The 15819-nt window shown below is 41.1% G+C and overlaps 1 protein-coding gene across 1 annotated transcript in view; it reads right to left on the bottom strand.

Moving 5' to 3' along the window:
- Nucleotides 1-787: 787 nt before the first annotated feature.
- The window catches only part of LOC139661735 (neuronal migration protein doublecortin-like), a 32008-nt gene continuing 16976 nt past the window's right edge, over nucleotides 788-15819 (bottom strand). Inside the window, exons 4-7 of the mRNA XM_071540298.1 lie at nucleotides 12953-13055; nucleotides 9212-9301; nucleotides 4174-4271; nucleotides 788-4043 (exon numbers count right to left, since the gene is read on the bottom strand). Coding sequence (XP_071396399.1) covers nucleotides 3987-4043; nucleotides 4174-4271; nucleotides 9212-9301; nucleotides 12953-13055 — 348 coding nt within the window. The 3' untranslated portion in view covers nucleotides 788-3986. The remainder of the gene's footprint in view (nucleotides 4044-4173; nucleotides 4272-9211; nucleotides 9302-12952; nucleotides 13056-15819) is intronic.

Here is a 15819-nt window from a genome sequence, read left to right as displayed (position 1 = left end):
GGCTGATTGGATGGGAACTGTGAGCAAATTTTGGCCCTCCGCACAATTATTTGGCCCAACAAACAGTTTGATTTTAACAATAGCAAAAGTATTATTATTTCAAACAGCTTGCTTATCATTAGATAATTTCCCAAACATTTTGATAATATAAGACATAAGAGGGTTTGAAATATACACTATGTTTCAATATTATTACTAACAATGGCATTTTTTTTAGCCCACTAACACTGTAACACTTTGGCCTTTGGCCCAGCGTTTTGTTCGGCCACCTCTGATGCACAAGTCAGCATTTACAAGTGAGAGAGATTTCCAGTTACCATGGAGATGAAGATGGCCTTATGGTGATCTCCACATGAACAAAATAATACTATTTTTTATCACTCTCTTTTATCTATTTATACTTCTGCCAACTAGATAGCTTTGTAAGTCATTGAGCAGCTGCCATGAACATTGTGCATGTAGACACACACACACACACACACACACACACACACACACACACGCACACACGCACGCAAGCACGTACACACGTCTGCACTGTTTCTGTCTGCCTCTGCGGGGGAAAAAATTTGAATATACTATGGATTAATAACTGAATAGGAAAATAGGTATGGATAAGCAGTGTGTTGGCGTAGTGCTGTGAGACAAACAATGAGACATGAAAATGTGTTCCTGACTGTGTAAATCCGCAGTGGCAAAGCAAGCTGGAGGCGGTCCATAAGTGTAATAAAAAAACTCAAACACAGAGGTGAAATGCAACTGTTTTAATTGCAAAAGGATACCGGTTAATACATTGAATGAAGCACTGAAACAAGCCACTGTGACATTGCAAAATACCACTAAAAAGGACATTGTAAATTCCCAAGAAAAAAAGTCATTCATTCAACCAGAGAAGGCATACATATGTAAGAGAACAGGAGGGGAGCATATTTACACCAAGATAAAGTGTCCTGTACCTCTACAAAACAAAGCATGGTGGGAGCTCTCCTCATTCAAGACATTTAAAAATGTTTTACAAACAGCTGTTAACAAAGAACACATGTCTTAGTCGTCCCATTTAATTTTTTATCAAAAGACAGTAATCTAAAAAAAAGGCACCACTGTAGGTGATGAATTCACACCATCCATCTTACATGGTGGCGGCAGATTCACACAAAACAACTGACATTTTCCGTTAATGTTTTTTATATGCTGTAGAGCTGTAATAAGCTGTAGAAAATTTAGGGAAAACAGACAAAGATATTAAACAGATGATACAGAACCGATATTTTCAGAAAAATGACTACAAATGGGGGTTTTTGTACAAAAATGTTGATTCATTAAAAGGTGAGGTGTCCCTGCTGTTGGATTAGCTGCTATTAGCTGCTGTGCTGGCGTCATAGCGCTCCCTGCAGGAGAAGGGTGTAGCTGACAGAATCAGATGGGCTGTTCGTTTTTTTTGGGGTCAAACGTAGCTGATGAGCATACTGTAGCTGTTGAAAGCTTATCCAGACAGAGGGAGTGCACCACATCACTTTGCAGACATATAATATGACTTTCAGACAGTCATAGTCTCATAGTGGAAAAACTGCACTGAAATTTCTCCTTGCAAATGGACTGAGTTCATTTCTTATTGAGCTGAAATTAAAAGAAACACTGATTTAACTATTCATGTTATTCTCCAAGAAAATCCGAATGCATAGATGTTACTTAAAAGATGCTACGTATGCAGGATTTTCTCAATATACAGTACTGTGCAAAAGTCTTAGGCACCCTAGATTGTTTATATAAATTTCTTAGAAGTCTTAGATGTTTATTTGTTTTCTGCATTAGTGTATCAGTAGACTGCTGTTTATTGTAAATTTTTGATATTCAGAAACTTTTCATTTCATTAGTTTTGAAAACATCTTCGCTTTATGGATTTCTCTGACATATGCCTAAGACTTTTGCACAGTACTGTATATTTTTTTGTGAAATTAGTTGTGGTGACGCATCGTTAATGCTGGCAAGTATACAGTACAGTGTCTGTTGCTGTGATGAACAGTAACTCCCTGCTTTGTGCTTTTAATTTTAAAGTCCAATTTAGAGCTTCCCAGGCTTGATTCCCTGCAAAATCTGAGAAAGCTCTTCCAGTAGATTTGTATGACACGCATCAAAAGTAGCGGTGAGGGGGAAATAAAGGAATATGTCTATAGAAAACTGCACACAGAGGCTTGAGAAAAGTACTAGCGGTCAGTATGATAGCTCACTTGACCATGATAAATCTAGAGGAAATGGATACCCTTGATATAAATCAATAAATTTTCTAAGATTTTACAACCCGCACACAGATTGAGACAACCGTTATGTTTCCATCTCCCTGTATCTGAAAATTGTGATGAAGCACTATGTTGAGCCATGCAAAATATGAGAAGCCCCACTACTGTTTAGTGCCCTGGTAAAAATCTAATTGCCTTAGATGATCATGGTTTAGTCTGACGTTATTTTGATGAGTTAAAAGTAACATGCATAAATCTCCAAGTGTGCTTCCTCCAGAGCATTTTACAGAACTTTACATACTTTTCCCCTTTCTATAATTCTCGGTCTAATACATACTTTGGCTTTGAGACCGCTATCATCTCTGAATTTTACTCACTGTGTTAGTGATAAAATAGACCTATGTCACCAGTAGCTGTGGTGGAATCACTTGTAAAGAGGAGGGGAAGGAAATTACTAATAAGCTGGCCTAAAAGGGAATTATTTAGTCTTTGTCAATAAAATACTATATGTGCATTTGCTTTTCAAAATAGGCCCAATTGTTCACCTTTGGTTCTTTTTACACACCTTTAGGTCCTTCAATTCAGCTTTTTACATGCCCATGGTTTCATAATCATTCATCACTATCATGCACTGCAGTTTGTGAAAATCTAAAACACATAGGGTATATACCATGTATAGCCTATTATCTATGTATAGGGTCAAAATAGAAGAAACGCCAACATAAAGATTTCCCTGAGGGTGATGTGGGAAGCTTTTTCTTGCATGGTTGTTATCTACTTGTCTCTGAAAGGACAAGCTCATCGTCAATCGTTGCCAACATAATGATTTTGACTCACAATCTGGGCCCTCCATATTTATGGCGAGTTTGAAAAATACAATTTTACACATAATCTCTCATGTATGTTCATTTGTGAACATGTGCTCTGATTGAGAAGGCGTTGGCTTGTGGCCAACAATCCTCTTCAGCCAGGAGATGCAACCCACACACAGCATCACCCTCGGTGTGGCAGGACTTCATTTTGGTTTTTCTTTTATTTTGACCATACCCTGTATCATGTTGAGCAAATGTTAGACAGACGTTGTTATTGACGTTATGGAAGCACAGCAATGGACATTTGGGCGAAGATGTCATGATAGCTATACAGAGTATTTACAGCAGAAGAGAAAGACTTTATCTGGCTTAGCAGTCTTCCCCTTAAAAGATACCGTTACCTTTCACACCTTTAACCCTAGGGCAGAAAGACAGGAGGACATGGAGGAACATCACGAATACAAGTGATACAAAACTTCAGTCAATTCTGACCAACACCCCTAAAAAATATCCATTTGCTGCCTGGAATTTTGTTATTGAAATAGCCAAGTCTGACTCCATTCTGTAACAAAAACATGAGATCAAAGTGAAAATTTTACATCATGGAATCTGCTTATTAGTGAATTGTGTGCTCTTTTGAGAAACAGTTGCCAGTAGACAATAACATCCTTGTGCACTTTATCGAGCAATGCCGATTCTTACAACACAGCTGTACATTTTCCATCAAGAAACGAGATTAAAAAAAAAAAGTGGTTTGTGTGTGTGTGTATAATTCTCAAGCAGCAAATGGTGTCATAGCCCTGGTGGCTAAGGCCTTAATAAGAGACAAGAGTGGTTCAGCAGGTGGCACTGTCAGTGAAGGTGGAAAGCAGCAGAGGTAAAAACTTCTGTGTTTCAGGCCAAAAAGCAGGCAGGCTGCAGCTGCGAGGAGGACAGTCTACATAGATTCACCGAGAGAATCGTCGTCATCCAGAGATAAGGGCAGGTACAGATCCTACAGACACAGGGGGGCAAAATCACATTTAGAAATGAGCGGTTAGGACATAAAAAAAGGCTTGAGCAGGAGACAAAAGGGCGATGGGATGTAAGGGGACAGCGGGGTCAGTGACGGAGCGGATAGGTACCTTCTGCTTGCGGTTGAGGCCTGGGCTGGTAGGGGTGGAGGTGGGGGAATGCTTGGAAATTGGGGTGGAGAGCTGGCTGCTGGAGCCCGTCCCGTTGGCTGCAAGAGCCCACGCAGCAAAGAAAATAAGAGAGAGGGAGGGATAAAAGGGGGAGAGTGAGGGAGGGAGGGAGAGTGAAGAAGAGAGAAAGAGAGTAAAGAGGTAAACAGAGAGTAGTGCGGATTAGGCAGTGAGTAAGAGAAGCCTGCGCTCCTTGCTTGGCTGTGGAGGAAAGTCATCCTGAACCATGGCCTCACTTGGCTGCAGCGCAGACAGCGGCTGTGTGTCTGGGTCTAGGTGGCTGACTGGCTCTCTGTTTGTTCCCCTCTTACTAGATGACATTTTATTCACTTACTCCGCGTCCTGCCAGGTTGCTAGGATTCCTTCTGTGTGGAACATTGTGTTTATATCTTAAGAGTGGTGTGATGTGATGTAGTTTGCGTGTTAAACGTTTTAAAAGACTTTTTTTTGTCTTTGAGAGATAAAAAAGAATTCCAAAGACTATGAGCCAGATGGCCAGTGTAACTTTGAGCCAATGCAAGTTGAAAACAGTGCGGATAAAGCTTCATTGTTAACCAGCTCCGATGCCACTAGGTTCATTGCACCACTCTGTCAAATAAACACACTTACAAATTTAGACTCGCATCCGCAAGCAATTTGAACGCATTAAAGGAAAGACCCACCCTAAAAACAGAACTCACATATCCTCTGATCGTGCAAATTGAACATGAGCAACTCTCTCCCAAATCTACAAACGAGAGAGTGAAGATTGCAGTTACCAAACCGTGAGCTGCTGCAGTGCCAACAACTTGGAGAATGGCTTTGTGAATTCATAGTTTTTACAGCCAAATGAGTATTTTTACCCAAATGTGACACTGTATTGCTCATGCAGAGGCACCCTGGTTTCTTCTTATACATCAACAAAGTCTCCCAGTAATCGTCAATAGAGATTTCTCTGTTCATATTCTGAGGCGAACCCAAGCCAGCGCGGGTCTGGTTAGTTGAAGGTCACCACGTTTCAGCATGGTGCCTGTTTTCCAGCCATATATGGGCTTCCACCTCAGTGCCTGGCCAAACACACTTTGCCTTTCAATGCATTGCTCACTAAAAGCAGCGCACCCATATTATACAGAGACAAGGTGGCTGCTGGAGGCCAGAGACGTGACCAGACACCAGTGAGAGGAGAATGTGGCCGTTTAGCAGGCCGGCTGCTCAGTAAGGCTGCATGATAAATCAAATCCAAGCTGAAATTGTGATTTGAGCATGTGCAATTTCTAAGCTACGAGACTGTGATTTTTTTTATCACTTATTTATCTCTTTCACACACTACCGATTGAACACACGTGTGAGGCCGAACCGCATCTGTTGACGAATCTCACTCTGCAGTGTCCATGCGCTAGGTACATGCACAGCTGTGGTTGAGCTGTTGGCCAATCAGAAGCCTCCATACCAGTTATTGACCAATCAGAAGCCAAAGAGGCAGACAGCCAGATGATGATATATTTTATATATATATATATAGCTTTGTGTACGTTTTACACTATTCGTGATTACTCATAATTTGACAGGTGTAATTTTCAGTTGTGGAGTGCTTCAGCCAGTTACAGTTATACACTTTTGAAAAAAATTCTAGTATTATAATACTAGAATATAATATATAATATATAATATATTAAATCATTTATTATAATACTAGTATGTATATTCTACAGATTTAGACCACTGAATCTGTGCTTTCAGCTTTGTTACAATGAATAAAAGAGATGTTGACACAAAAAATGTTTTCCACATTATGCAGCCATACAGCCTTAGTCTAGACCAACTAGTGGATAACTGAGCTCACAGAACTGTTCGGGGTTATACAAATAACATGAGTTCTCGTGGAGAGAAGATTTTTTCTTTACATCACATAAAAAGACATTTATGAGTTCAGATATTTAGTATGACAGTTCTAAAAATTTAGCTGATATTTGGGAAAAAAAACAAAAAACTAAAATAACTACAAACCTTAGTTGATGCTTTAAAAGAAAAGTCAGGAAAGGGTTAAACAGAAACATGCACTCAATGGATGAATATATGGCTTTTATTTAATAAATTAAGATGATAGAAAAAAATAAAGATAAGACCCCAAAAAGAATAAAGGATTTCAGCCTCACACATAACCATAGTAATATACACCTGCTTTTTTTAAATAATGAATGATCTTAGAGGACATCTTTTCAGGAATTTCAGGAGCCTGCTATAATATACATATTTAAAAAACAAAACAAAACAAAAAAATGAATGAGAAATACCAAGATCCAGCTCTTTTATGGCGTTCTGGTATTCAAGATTCTGATTACAGAGTTTTGGTGTTGAAAGGGGAACACAAGGTGGGGAGATACGGTTTGAAATTTTCTTAAAATTTTGTAACTACTCCAATCCCAAACTGCACCCCAGGCCAGCACCACACAAGTTAACTAAATATCCTATCCTCTTCTGCCGCCATCATCACCCTGCTGACCTCTCGGCACTACAGGGGAGGCTGCCGCTTGCCATATTACTGCCTCACCAGCCTCTTGGCCATCCGTCTGGTGTCTGAAAGGCCAGGCCATCCCCCATCAGTGATCTCTGAAATATTAAAGAGCGCTGAAGGAGTTGAGTGAGCCAGCAGGGCCGGAGACGACAACAGCCCTCCCACCTACCATGTGGAGAGGCGTGAAACGTATACTGTGGACTGACACACTGGGACAGGGGGACAGAGGGCTGGACTATCCCTCCAGGCTGTGGTTCAACCCTGCACTTAAAGTGATGTTTATCTTTGGTCGTACCTTGGGTTGTGTGGCTTTCTGGACATTATATAACCTCAAAATCAGCAATTCTCTGTTATCTGTTGCTCTGGGGCTCCATTCACTGCCATTGTATGGCAAAACAGGTCTGAAAATCACACTTTTAACACATAAAAAAACACAAACAAAGCAGATTCTAAGAATACATAAAAAAACTAGTCATTCTGCTGATTTTTTTTTTTTAAGTGAATCGCTTTCTTTACGTTTACAAGTGTAACAACAAAATTCTTCTGACTGGATTTCAGTGTTAAACTTGTTGGTTTAATAACATAAAGAAAGCAATTCAGAGAAAAAAAAAATCAGCAGAATGACTATTTTTTTATATATATATTGTCAGAATCTGCTATGCTTTTATGTGCTAGAAGTGTGTTTTTCAGACCTGTTTCGCCATGCAATGGCAGTGAATGGAAAGAGAAAAAAACGCAATTGTCCAATCGTCTCTACCGGAGCAACAGATAACAGAGAATCAGCGATTTTGGGGTTATATCCTGTCCAGGAAGCTACACGACCAAAGGCACGAGCAAAGTTCAACATCACTTCAAGTCCATGCCTTACACGGTACTTAACACACCTGTCACTGTGGCAATCTGGCCATTGAATCACCCCTTTCCTCCAAGTTATTTGTTAAAACTGACATATCTTTAACAATGACAAACATTTCTGTGTTATTTTGTTTTCCAGTATTCATAGTTTATGCGAACGCTGTCAAAGGAAACAGATGCATGCCAGGTTTTATTGTGCATGTCTGGCTTGCGCTGTATTTGTTTACATGGTTAGAAGTCATGGCGGAGCACAGCTGTCCTCCTCAGCCAAAGATGGAAGGCAACTGGTGGCGCCCTCAAATAAACTATGAACACTGGCAAATGAAATAACACAGAGATATGGCATTGTTTTCCTGTGTTAAAAGCATTTATTGCTAACCTGAAAGATTCAAGCAAGTCTCTTCTATTACCTTCTGAATAATATTAAAACATTTGAAATGGCCGGTGTTCCCCTTTAACAGCCAAACAGACAGCTGTGAGCTGTTCATTGAGCCACTACCTTTGTTTACTTTTCATATTTTTTTCAGTGGTAAATGAAAGCATCTGCATTAGTAACATTATGAAATTCTAAATCTCATCAGATTACCCTCAATAAACAAAGGCTGGATTTTCACTGTCCCCATTCTAGTGTATTAGTGGGTTTTTATGAGGTGTTGTGCTGAGATTAAGGAGCTGCTGTCCTCTGGACCCCCAATAAACACAACAGTCTGACTCCAGCTCTCTGAGCACAGAGCGACAACAAAAGAGGAGCGCCGGGCTTTTCACTCCCTCTCTGCCCTGTGTCAAATCCCAGACAGCAAAACTGCAGATTACAGACAAAAGAATAAAGGAAACAAAAACAAATTAAAAAAAAAAGAAAAACCACACACCATGGAAGTTTATGGAAAAAAAACCCCCACATGCACCCATCATATAGTTGGATACATTTTGTTACCGTTTGATTGATGCTGGATGAGTAAAACCTGCTGTAGTCTGGGTTAAAAAAAAAAGAGAGTTGGAGGCAAAATTGAGGCGGCTAGTGCAACGCTAGGACCTTAACTGAATTATTTACATAACAAACATGACCACTTCCTGAAGGAGATGTGCAAAATGCGTAGTGTGTGTATTTGTGCCATTTTTCTGTGAGACTCTATTGATCCATGAGGAGAAATTCATCTTAATGTTTGCCCTCCTTCAGAGAGAGGTCAGAGGTCAGCTGCAGAACAAAAGCCCTGGAGCTGCTTGGGATTCAGCGTCTTCCTCAAGGACACTTGGGGGCTTGAACCCGGGCCTTCTGGTGCAAGGACAGTCAGTGGAATTATGGTATGCACCATTTAGGTCGCACAGAGCCCCGTAAGGGAAATACAGTGTGCGCTCGTACACCAGGCAATACGGTACAAGTCACACAAGCATCAGTTTTTCAAGTCATCAGATTACCCTCAATAAACAATCATGCATTATTTATATTTTTTTATAAATTATATTATTATATTAGATTATAGAGTTCATTTAAGGTCCCGGCGTTACACTGGCCTAGTTTTAATTGCCACCAACTTTCCTTGTTTTGATTTATAGGATTAGGGGAAGCCAGTTTATGCTGCAGTTCAAACAGGGAGAGTTACAGTGTGGGTCAGATAATAAGGGGCTCACTCGATTCAGCAGGAGACTTGCTGCGCCTGATCGGACCAGGACTCTTAGCCAAACCCCTCTGAACTTTGGCTCCCTTCATCACCCTGCATTCTGTGGAGAGAAACACACACAGAGTTAGACATCATCACTTTTTCCCCCACAGTGCCTCAGTGAGCGCTGTGTGTGTGTGTGTGTGTGTGTGTGTGTGTGTGTGTGTGTGTGTGTAGGTTTGGTTGTGCAGCCCTGCCCAAAATGAGTTTAAGTTAATCAAAATTAAATTAATGGAAATTATATATTGGAGAATAACTGTGAAACATTATCTAGGTGAAGCCCTCTATCTGAAAAAAAAACAAAAGGTAACTGAATGTTGAGAATCAATTGATGAATGTTTTGTTTGGAGCTGCTGCATATGAGAACTATGTACTCAAATGCTTTTTTTTTTTATTTCAATGCCTGTTTGTTGACAGGCTGAATGATTCCGGAAACATACAAATTAGGAGGACATGGTGAAGGAATATTTGCATCCTTGCAGGCATTAGCTAGAGCCATATACCGTAGGTACAAACTCCCATCCGCATGAACTCATACAGTACAATACACACCGTAGATACACAAGGATATGTGTACACAAACAAGCATGCAAACACACACACAGATATGAGCACACACGCTCTCACAGCATGAGCATGACAAGGAGACAAAGAGAAGAGTGACTGCAGCAGCATCCCCAGGAAAAGCATGAAAGGCAACATGGATGAAGGAAAAGACTTTTCTGCAGACTGTCACCAAGCCTCTTCCTCTCAAAAGAGACTGACACCAGTCTCTATGAGAGCATGGTGGCTTTATAATGCTAAATCATAGCCACATTGTACACAGATGTGTCAACAACAATGAACTTCATTGTCGCTCCATTGTTTTCTGTATGGGTCATTGTGTTAATCTTGCTGGAGCAACAATTAGCAGCTTTGTTAAGGCATGTAATCTTTAGATTTCACTTTAATGTGTGATTATTTGTGTACATAGTTTGATACAATATCTGCATGCTATTTTTATATTCCTGGGTTTACATTGCTGGAGATCTGTTGTCTGTGAATTTCATGTAAATGTGCGGAGGTGAGTGTTTGTGTACAGCATATAGAAATGTATGCTGCTGTGCAGAATATTCTGGGTCATTGTATTAATCAGGGTAGACAGACTCCAGACATTTCTCCTCCTCCCTCGCCATCTTCCCCTCCACTTGTACCGTGAGTGTCTGTTTCTCTCTCTATCTCTCTCTCTCTCTCTCTCTCTCTCTCTTCCCCCCCCCCCTCTCTCTCTTCTCTTCCACTATTGATGCTAATTATACTATCTGTCCTCCCTCCATCTCCTGGGATCTTACTGTGTCTTTCTTCTCTCTCTTAACCTTCACACACTAGTGGGTACAGACAGACATATACTCATGTGCCATTGTTTGCAACGCAGACATCCCACCATGCTTTCGAGTATACTTCAGACTGACAGCTTGTCTCGTCTACTCAGTAGCCTCAAAATAGCCTCGAGTCCATCTGCACAGATTTCCTGCTCGACTACAAGTGATGCTGTTACTGTATAAACAGACATGCATAAATTCTCTTTTATCTGAACGTCCATCCACATTGTCTTGCATTTTAATGTAAAGAGGGTCAAAAACCACCACAAGGGATCAAGGTCTATTTTAGCAATTCTGCCCTACAAAGCCAAAGAGCAGAGAAACTGAGAAAAATAGTTTGTCTCCTGCCCTGACAAAAGTACAGCGGGTACAGAATTGGACAGTACATCATTTAATGTGGCTATAATGTTTGTGGAAATCCAAATCCTGATCATGGGCTTTGACCTTTAAAACACATCAAAAAGTAGCTACTGCTGTTTGTCTTTGCAGGGAAGAATTGCAGTCCGAAACATCAGGATTTGACCATAAATCATTGGATGTGATCTATGTTATGCCGACACTATCCATCTAATGTCCATGTGACGTAGCACAGAGGGCTTTCTCCTTCTCTCGGCCAGCTCAATGCCATCTTGTTTGGCATTGCCCCACTAACCTAGGTTATTATAGGCCCCATGAAACAATTTAGGTTTGGTTCAATCGGGGGAGTAGGCAAAAGGAAAAGCACCCAGATCATTATAAATTCTCTGACATCCCCATCCTACCAAGATCCACTTCCATCCAGGCAGGGATGGAGGGAAATACAGAGTCACAGACAATGCACATGACAAATCAGCCCTTTATTAGGGCTGTGTAAGGTTTAGGAGACATTCTTATTCATAAGATGTTGAATGTTGGAGGTACAACATGGAAGTGTGGGGGTGGAGGGGGGGGGGCTTTAAGCGAAAGAAAGCTCAGTGGATCATGTTGTTAAAAATAGGGTTTTCAGGGTCTGTGGGGAGCAGAGAGACTCAGTGAGACGAGCGGTTTTACATTTCCTCTCCTCGACTACTCAACAATATCAGCACCACCAGATCAACTGGCCTAAACCTATCACCACCTAGATTAATGGCTCTCCCTCTACCTACTGCTATCCCTGCTGCTGGCTGCAGATAACAGTCGTCTGCCTCTGTCTCTTTCTCGCTCTCCCACCCCCTCTCTCCCTCACAGAAATATTTTTTCCTCACTATATACAAGCATACAGCTTAGTATGTTAACATAACATCTGTTCCAGAGTCTTACAGACAAATCCATTATGAAACATCAAAAGGGCCCGTAATGGGTAAGTGTTATATTAAATGACACCCTGGGAACTACTTATCGCTCAGTCTGTTTGGACGTATCCAGTTTACATACACATGATCTAATGTAGGTGCTCAAGTGCAACCCAAGCTTCGGACTCCAGTTGGTAAGTCCAGAATATTGAGAAAACTAACCTTGAAGTCACTTAACATCTCTTGCCACATATAACCATAAAACCATGGCGATATACTGTATCAGTTTCACCTATTCCAGAGTTTGCATCTTCTGTAAGTCGCTCAGGATAAGAGAGCGTGAGCTAAATTCCTAAAATGAGAAATGTAGTAACACGCAGTCCACTGGATGCCTTCAACTTACACAGTGCTCTTATCTTAAAAACCAACAATAACATCAACCTCTAACAGAGACAAACTCACTCCTGTGAACAGCCAGATGTGAGCAGGATCAAATAAATGCACATTCACCTCTTAGAATGTGAAAACTTGCATAAATGTTGTAACTTAGCCCTCTGTCAAGTGCATATTAATGCATGTGAGTGAATTTCTCATACAGTTGGTGTTATATGCTGTTGTACTTTCATAATAGGCCATTCTGACTTGCCAATACTGTTCCATTGGAGTTATCTGCTACTTTCACTGTGGATATTGAGTAATAATGTCGCAACTTCATCACTCTTCTAAACCAATGGAGGGGTTAGTTACCATGTAAATACAATTTAGTAACCAGGAATCAAGTCTGACTTCAGTTAGTAGCACTATTCTTTTGGAGTTAAGTAGGACTCAAACATATATATTCTAACTAAAGCAAGTAAGCAAAATGTTTATAATCATCTTTTCTCAACTACAAGGCAATGTATTACTGTCTTTAGGCCAATATTGCTGCACAACATTGATTATTCTAGAGAATATTTACCATGGTTTACAAAAAATACTGCACAATGCTAATTTACTGCTCACCATCAGGTCTTAGCCATCAGGACTTAGTATTTTCTATTCAAGTATACAGTTACTAGCCTGTACATTGTGTACTGTGATGTAAACTAATGTGCTTGGGCTCACCGTTCTCATCCAGAGAGAAGTCGTCCTGGGCATAGCGGAATTTCTCCGGTCCACATGCAATGAAGACATCGTCATCACCAAAGAAATCTTGGAGGCAGGTAACCTGTGGAGTCCAAAGACAGATTGCTTGAGACCGCTGGCAGTCTGGCATCAACTGGTGCAAATGTAAAATCTGTTCTAAAGGCTAATCATGCTGACAATGACTGCTGGCTATATTCTGTTAGGCGAAGCTAAATTACATTACATTAATATAAGACATAAAAATCAAAAGAGATTTACAGAAAAAGAGGAGCTTGCAATCGCCAAGAGGGCTTCATTATTATGCATTTTTTACATGAAGTACATTTGAAATGCTGATTCAGGACTAATTAAAAAATGATGTTACCCATAAATTCCAGTGTGGTGAAGTGTTACTAATAATCATGCATGGTGTGAGGTTGTGTAAAGGATGCATGGTTTGCTCACAGATTCAGTGCAAGTCAATGTTGTATTAACTTCCAATTACATTTGATTAAAAAAAAAGAGGCGGCTCTGAAACATTGTGTATATCCTAATTAAAAGAGAAGGATAGCCAAACTGAGACTGGTCTACATCTAATAAATTAAATCCTGCCCAGCCTACTGGCACCTTGGATGTGCTAGACACAGGTAAAAATAAAGGTTTCTCCTTGTCCGCCGACCAAAGGCTGTATTAAGCTTCGAGAAGTAGGTCAGCTTTGTGTTATACTTGACATGTTAACATGCCTTTTAGCTATAGCTGCATCTCACTAGACACACACACATACACACACACAAAAACAGAGTATAATATTACACCTTTCCTGTAATGTCTAAATGATTCAACTTAGTTCAGACCCGCTCCTCCAGGCTCTTTTCCCTCTACAGCAGCTGTTGACACAATATGGCCTACTTAGTGGACAGATGTCTCTGGCCACACCTTCTCCCCTGCTCTCCACTATATAGGCCCCTTTAACCAACTAAGGCACGCCTATTATAGCCATTCAAACAAAGAGCTGTGTTTTCCCTCGGATTTGTTGCAGCGGTGAGGGCATGATGTGTTAACCAGGATTTCAGCCCGTTTCCATTATTGCTTCCAGTACCTGTTTATTGTTTCGCACTTGAATTCTTGCATCATGACATATGAACTAACGAGCTAAAGCTGGTTTGTATCTGTCTCTGTTTGTCTTGCCTTTCCATTTGTTTCATACAGTTTTAATTTTCTAGCTGCAGACGGGGAACCAGCGCTGAATAAATGCAGGGGGAAACACTGAACAAGACTCTCCCTTGGTCTCTCTTAAGAGGTCCATGCCTCAAAGATTATGCCGTGTTGGGACGCTCGCCAGGATAGTCAGGATGCATCATGGCCTCCTTTGTGATACACATCCAAACTATGAGCTGCCGATAATTCGGGAACACCCCACCCCAGCAGCTGCCATGTTGGTTTTCTGTACTGCTAGACAAGCTAAATGTGTGCGGTGGTGACTCGCTGGCGTGGCATCCAGCAGCTGTACCCTCTCTGCGTCCCACAAGATTCCCTGGATACAAGCCTGGAAGAAGAGTATAGGGGCGACGGTTCAAAATCTAACGCATAATCCCATTCTTATTGTTATTTGAGCTCGAGCTCACTTTTAGACTGCGCATATTGTAGTGTTTCCCTCATGGTCATTATCCAGAGATTAGACACAAGATACTTTCATTAGCTAAATGGTTGCGTGGTATTTACTGGGGATGAAGCTATAAGAGTACCTGCAGGTTTGTCGATTAAATGTAAGATGGGAGCATGAGGAAGCTCTCCAGTTCCCAAGCCGAACCCCTTGCAGTGGGCGGTGGAGAGGAGATGGAAATAGTCTGGAGTGGGCAGGGAGGGAAGTGGGTGGTCCATGTTTGAGGCTCTGAGGCCTGAACAGAGCTTATTAGAGTGATACGTATCCATCCAACAGGGCTATTGATAACTCCATGGATACATACATTTATACATTTATACTTTCCCACCACAACTTTTTGGAAACACAACCAGGGTTCAGACCCCTGTGTCGCCAAGCATCTGCCCTGCTGAAGTGTCCTTGAGCAAAACACTGAATGCTACTAGCGGACCCTCTGCTCCGATTTCCCTGAGGAAAGGGGGCAAACAACAAGAGAATTTCCCTACGGGTATCAAAAAAGGGGATCAATAAAATCACATTGTCTGTGTGGCAGCATTGTGATTCCCTGACCAGTCCTCTTTGTATCGTTAATAATAATTAATTTATGTACCAAATGTCCTGCAAAAACCCCAAACATTTCCCAAACATGGCTTGCAGGTGCACCACATTCTGGCTGCACATGCACATTCTGGTTATGATCATTCATTGCATGTGGTAAGTAATGTTTTCTCTTCATCTGGGGTGCGTATCATGGGTTAAGAGTTATTGTAACCCTTAGTGAATTTGGGTCTGACATCTGTCTACAGTTAGCAGAGATGTTGTGGGAAAAAGACTCTGGTCCTTGTCCTTTCAGATCAAATGTGAAACGTCGCAGTCCCTTTGAAACACGGCTGTGTTAAGGAAAGAGCAAGCCAGCGTGAGAACATTAGATCTAGGTATCGAGGCATCATCTCTCGATTTTAAAAGGTCAGTCCATTGTGTGGACCAGACCCGCCTGGCAACAGTATCTATGAGAGGGACAATATAAGACAACATGATGCCATTCACCTTTAAGATGGCCAAAGTCTCTCAGCTCAGTCTTTATTGAAGTCTTTTAGCTTTGAACTCCTTTACATATTGCACATGCAGCGCCTAAATCTGAGTCTCTCTCTGTCTCTCCCCTTCCCTCCCTGTGTGTGTATGTGTGTTTGTGTGTGTGTGTGTTGGGGGAAGGGGCGTGGGGTTT

This window comes from Centroberyx affinis, unplaced genomic scaffold (assembly GCF_046629955.1).
Source record: "Centroberyx affinis isolate AG114_WGS23_722 - 3 ecotype Tasmania unplaced genomic scaffold, CSIRO-AGI_Caff_v1 ptg003599l_1, whole genome shotgun sequence".
NCBI lineage: Eukaryota > Metazoa > Chordata > Actinopteri > Beryciformes > Berycidae > Centroberyx > Centroberyx affinis.
Note: the sequence above shows the minus strand (reverse complement) of the source record. Positions and strands in the feature narration are given on the sequence as shown.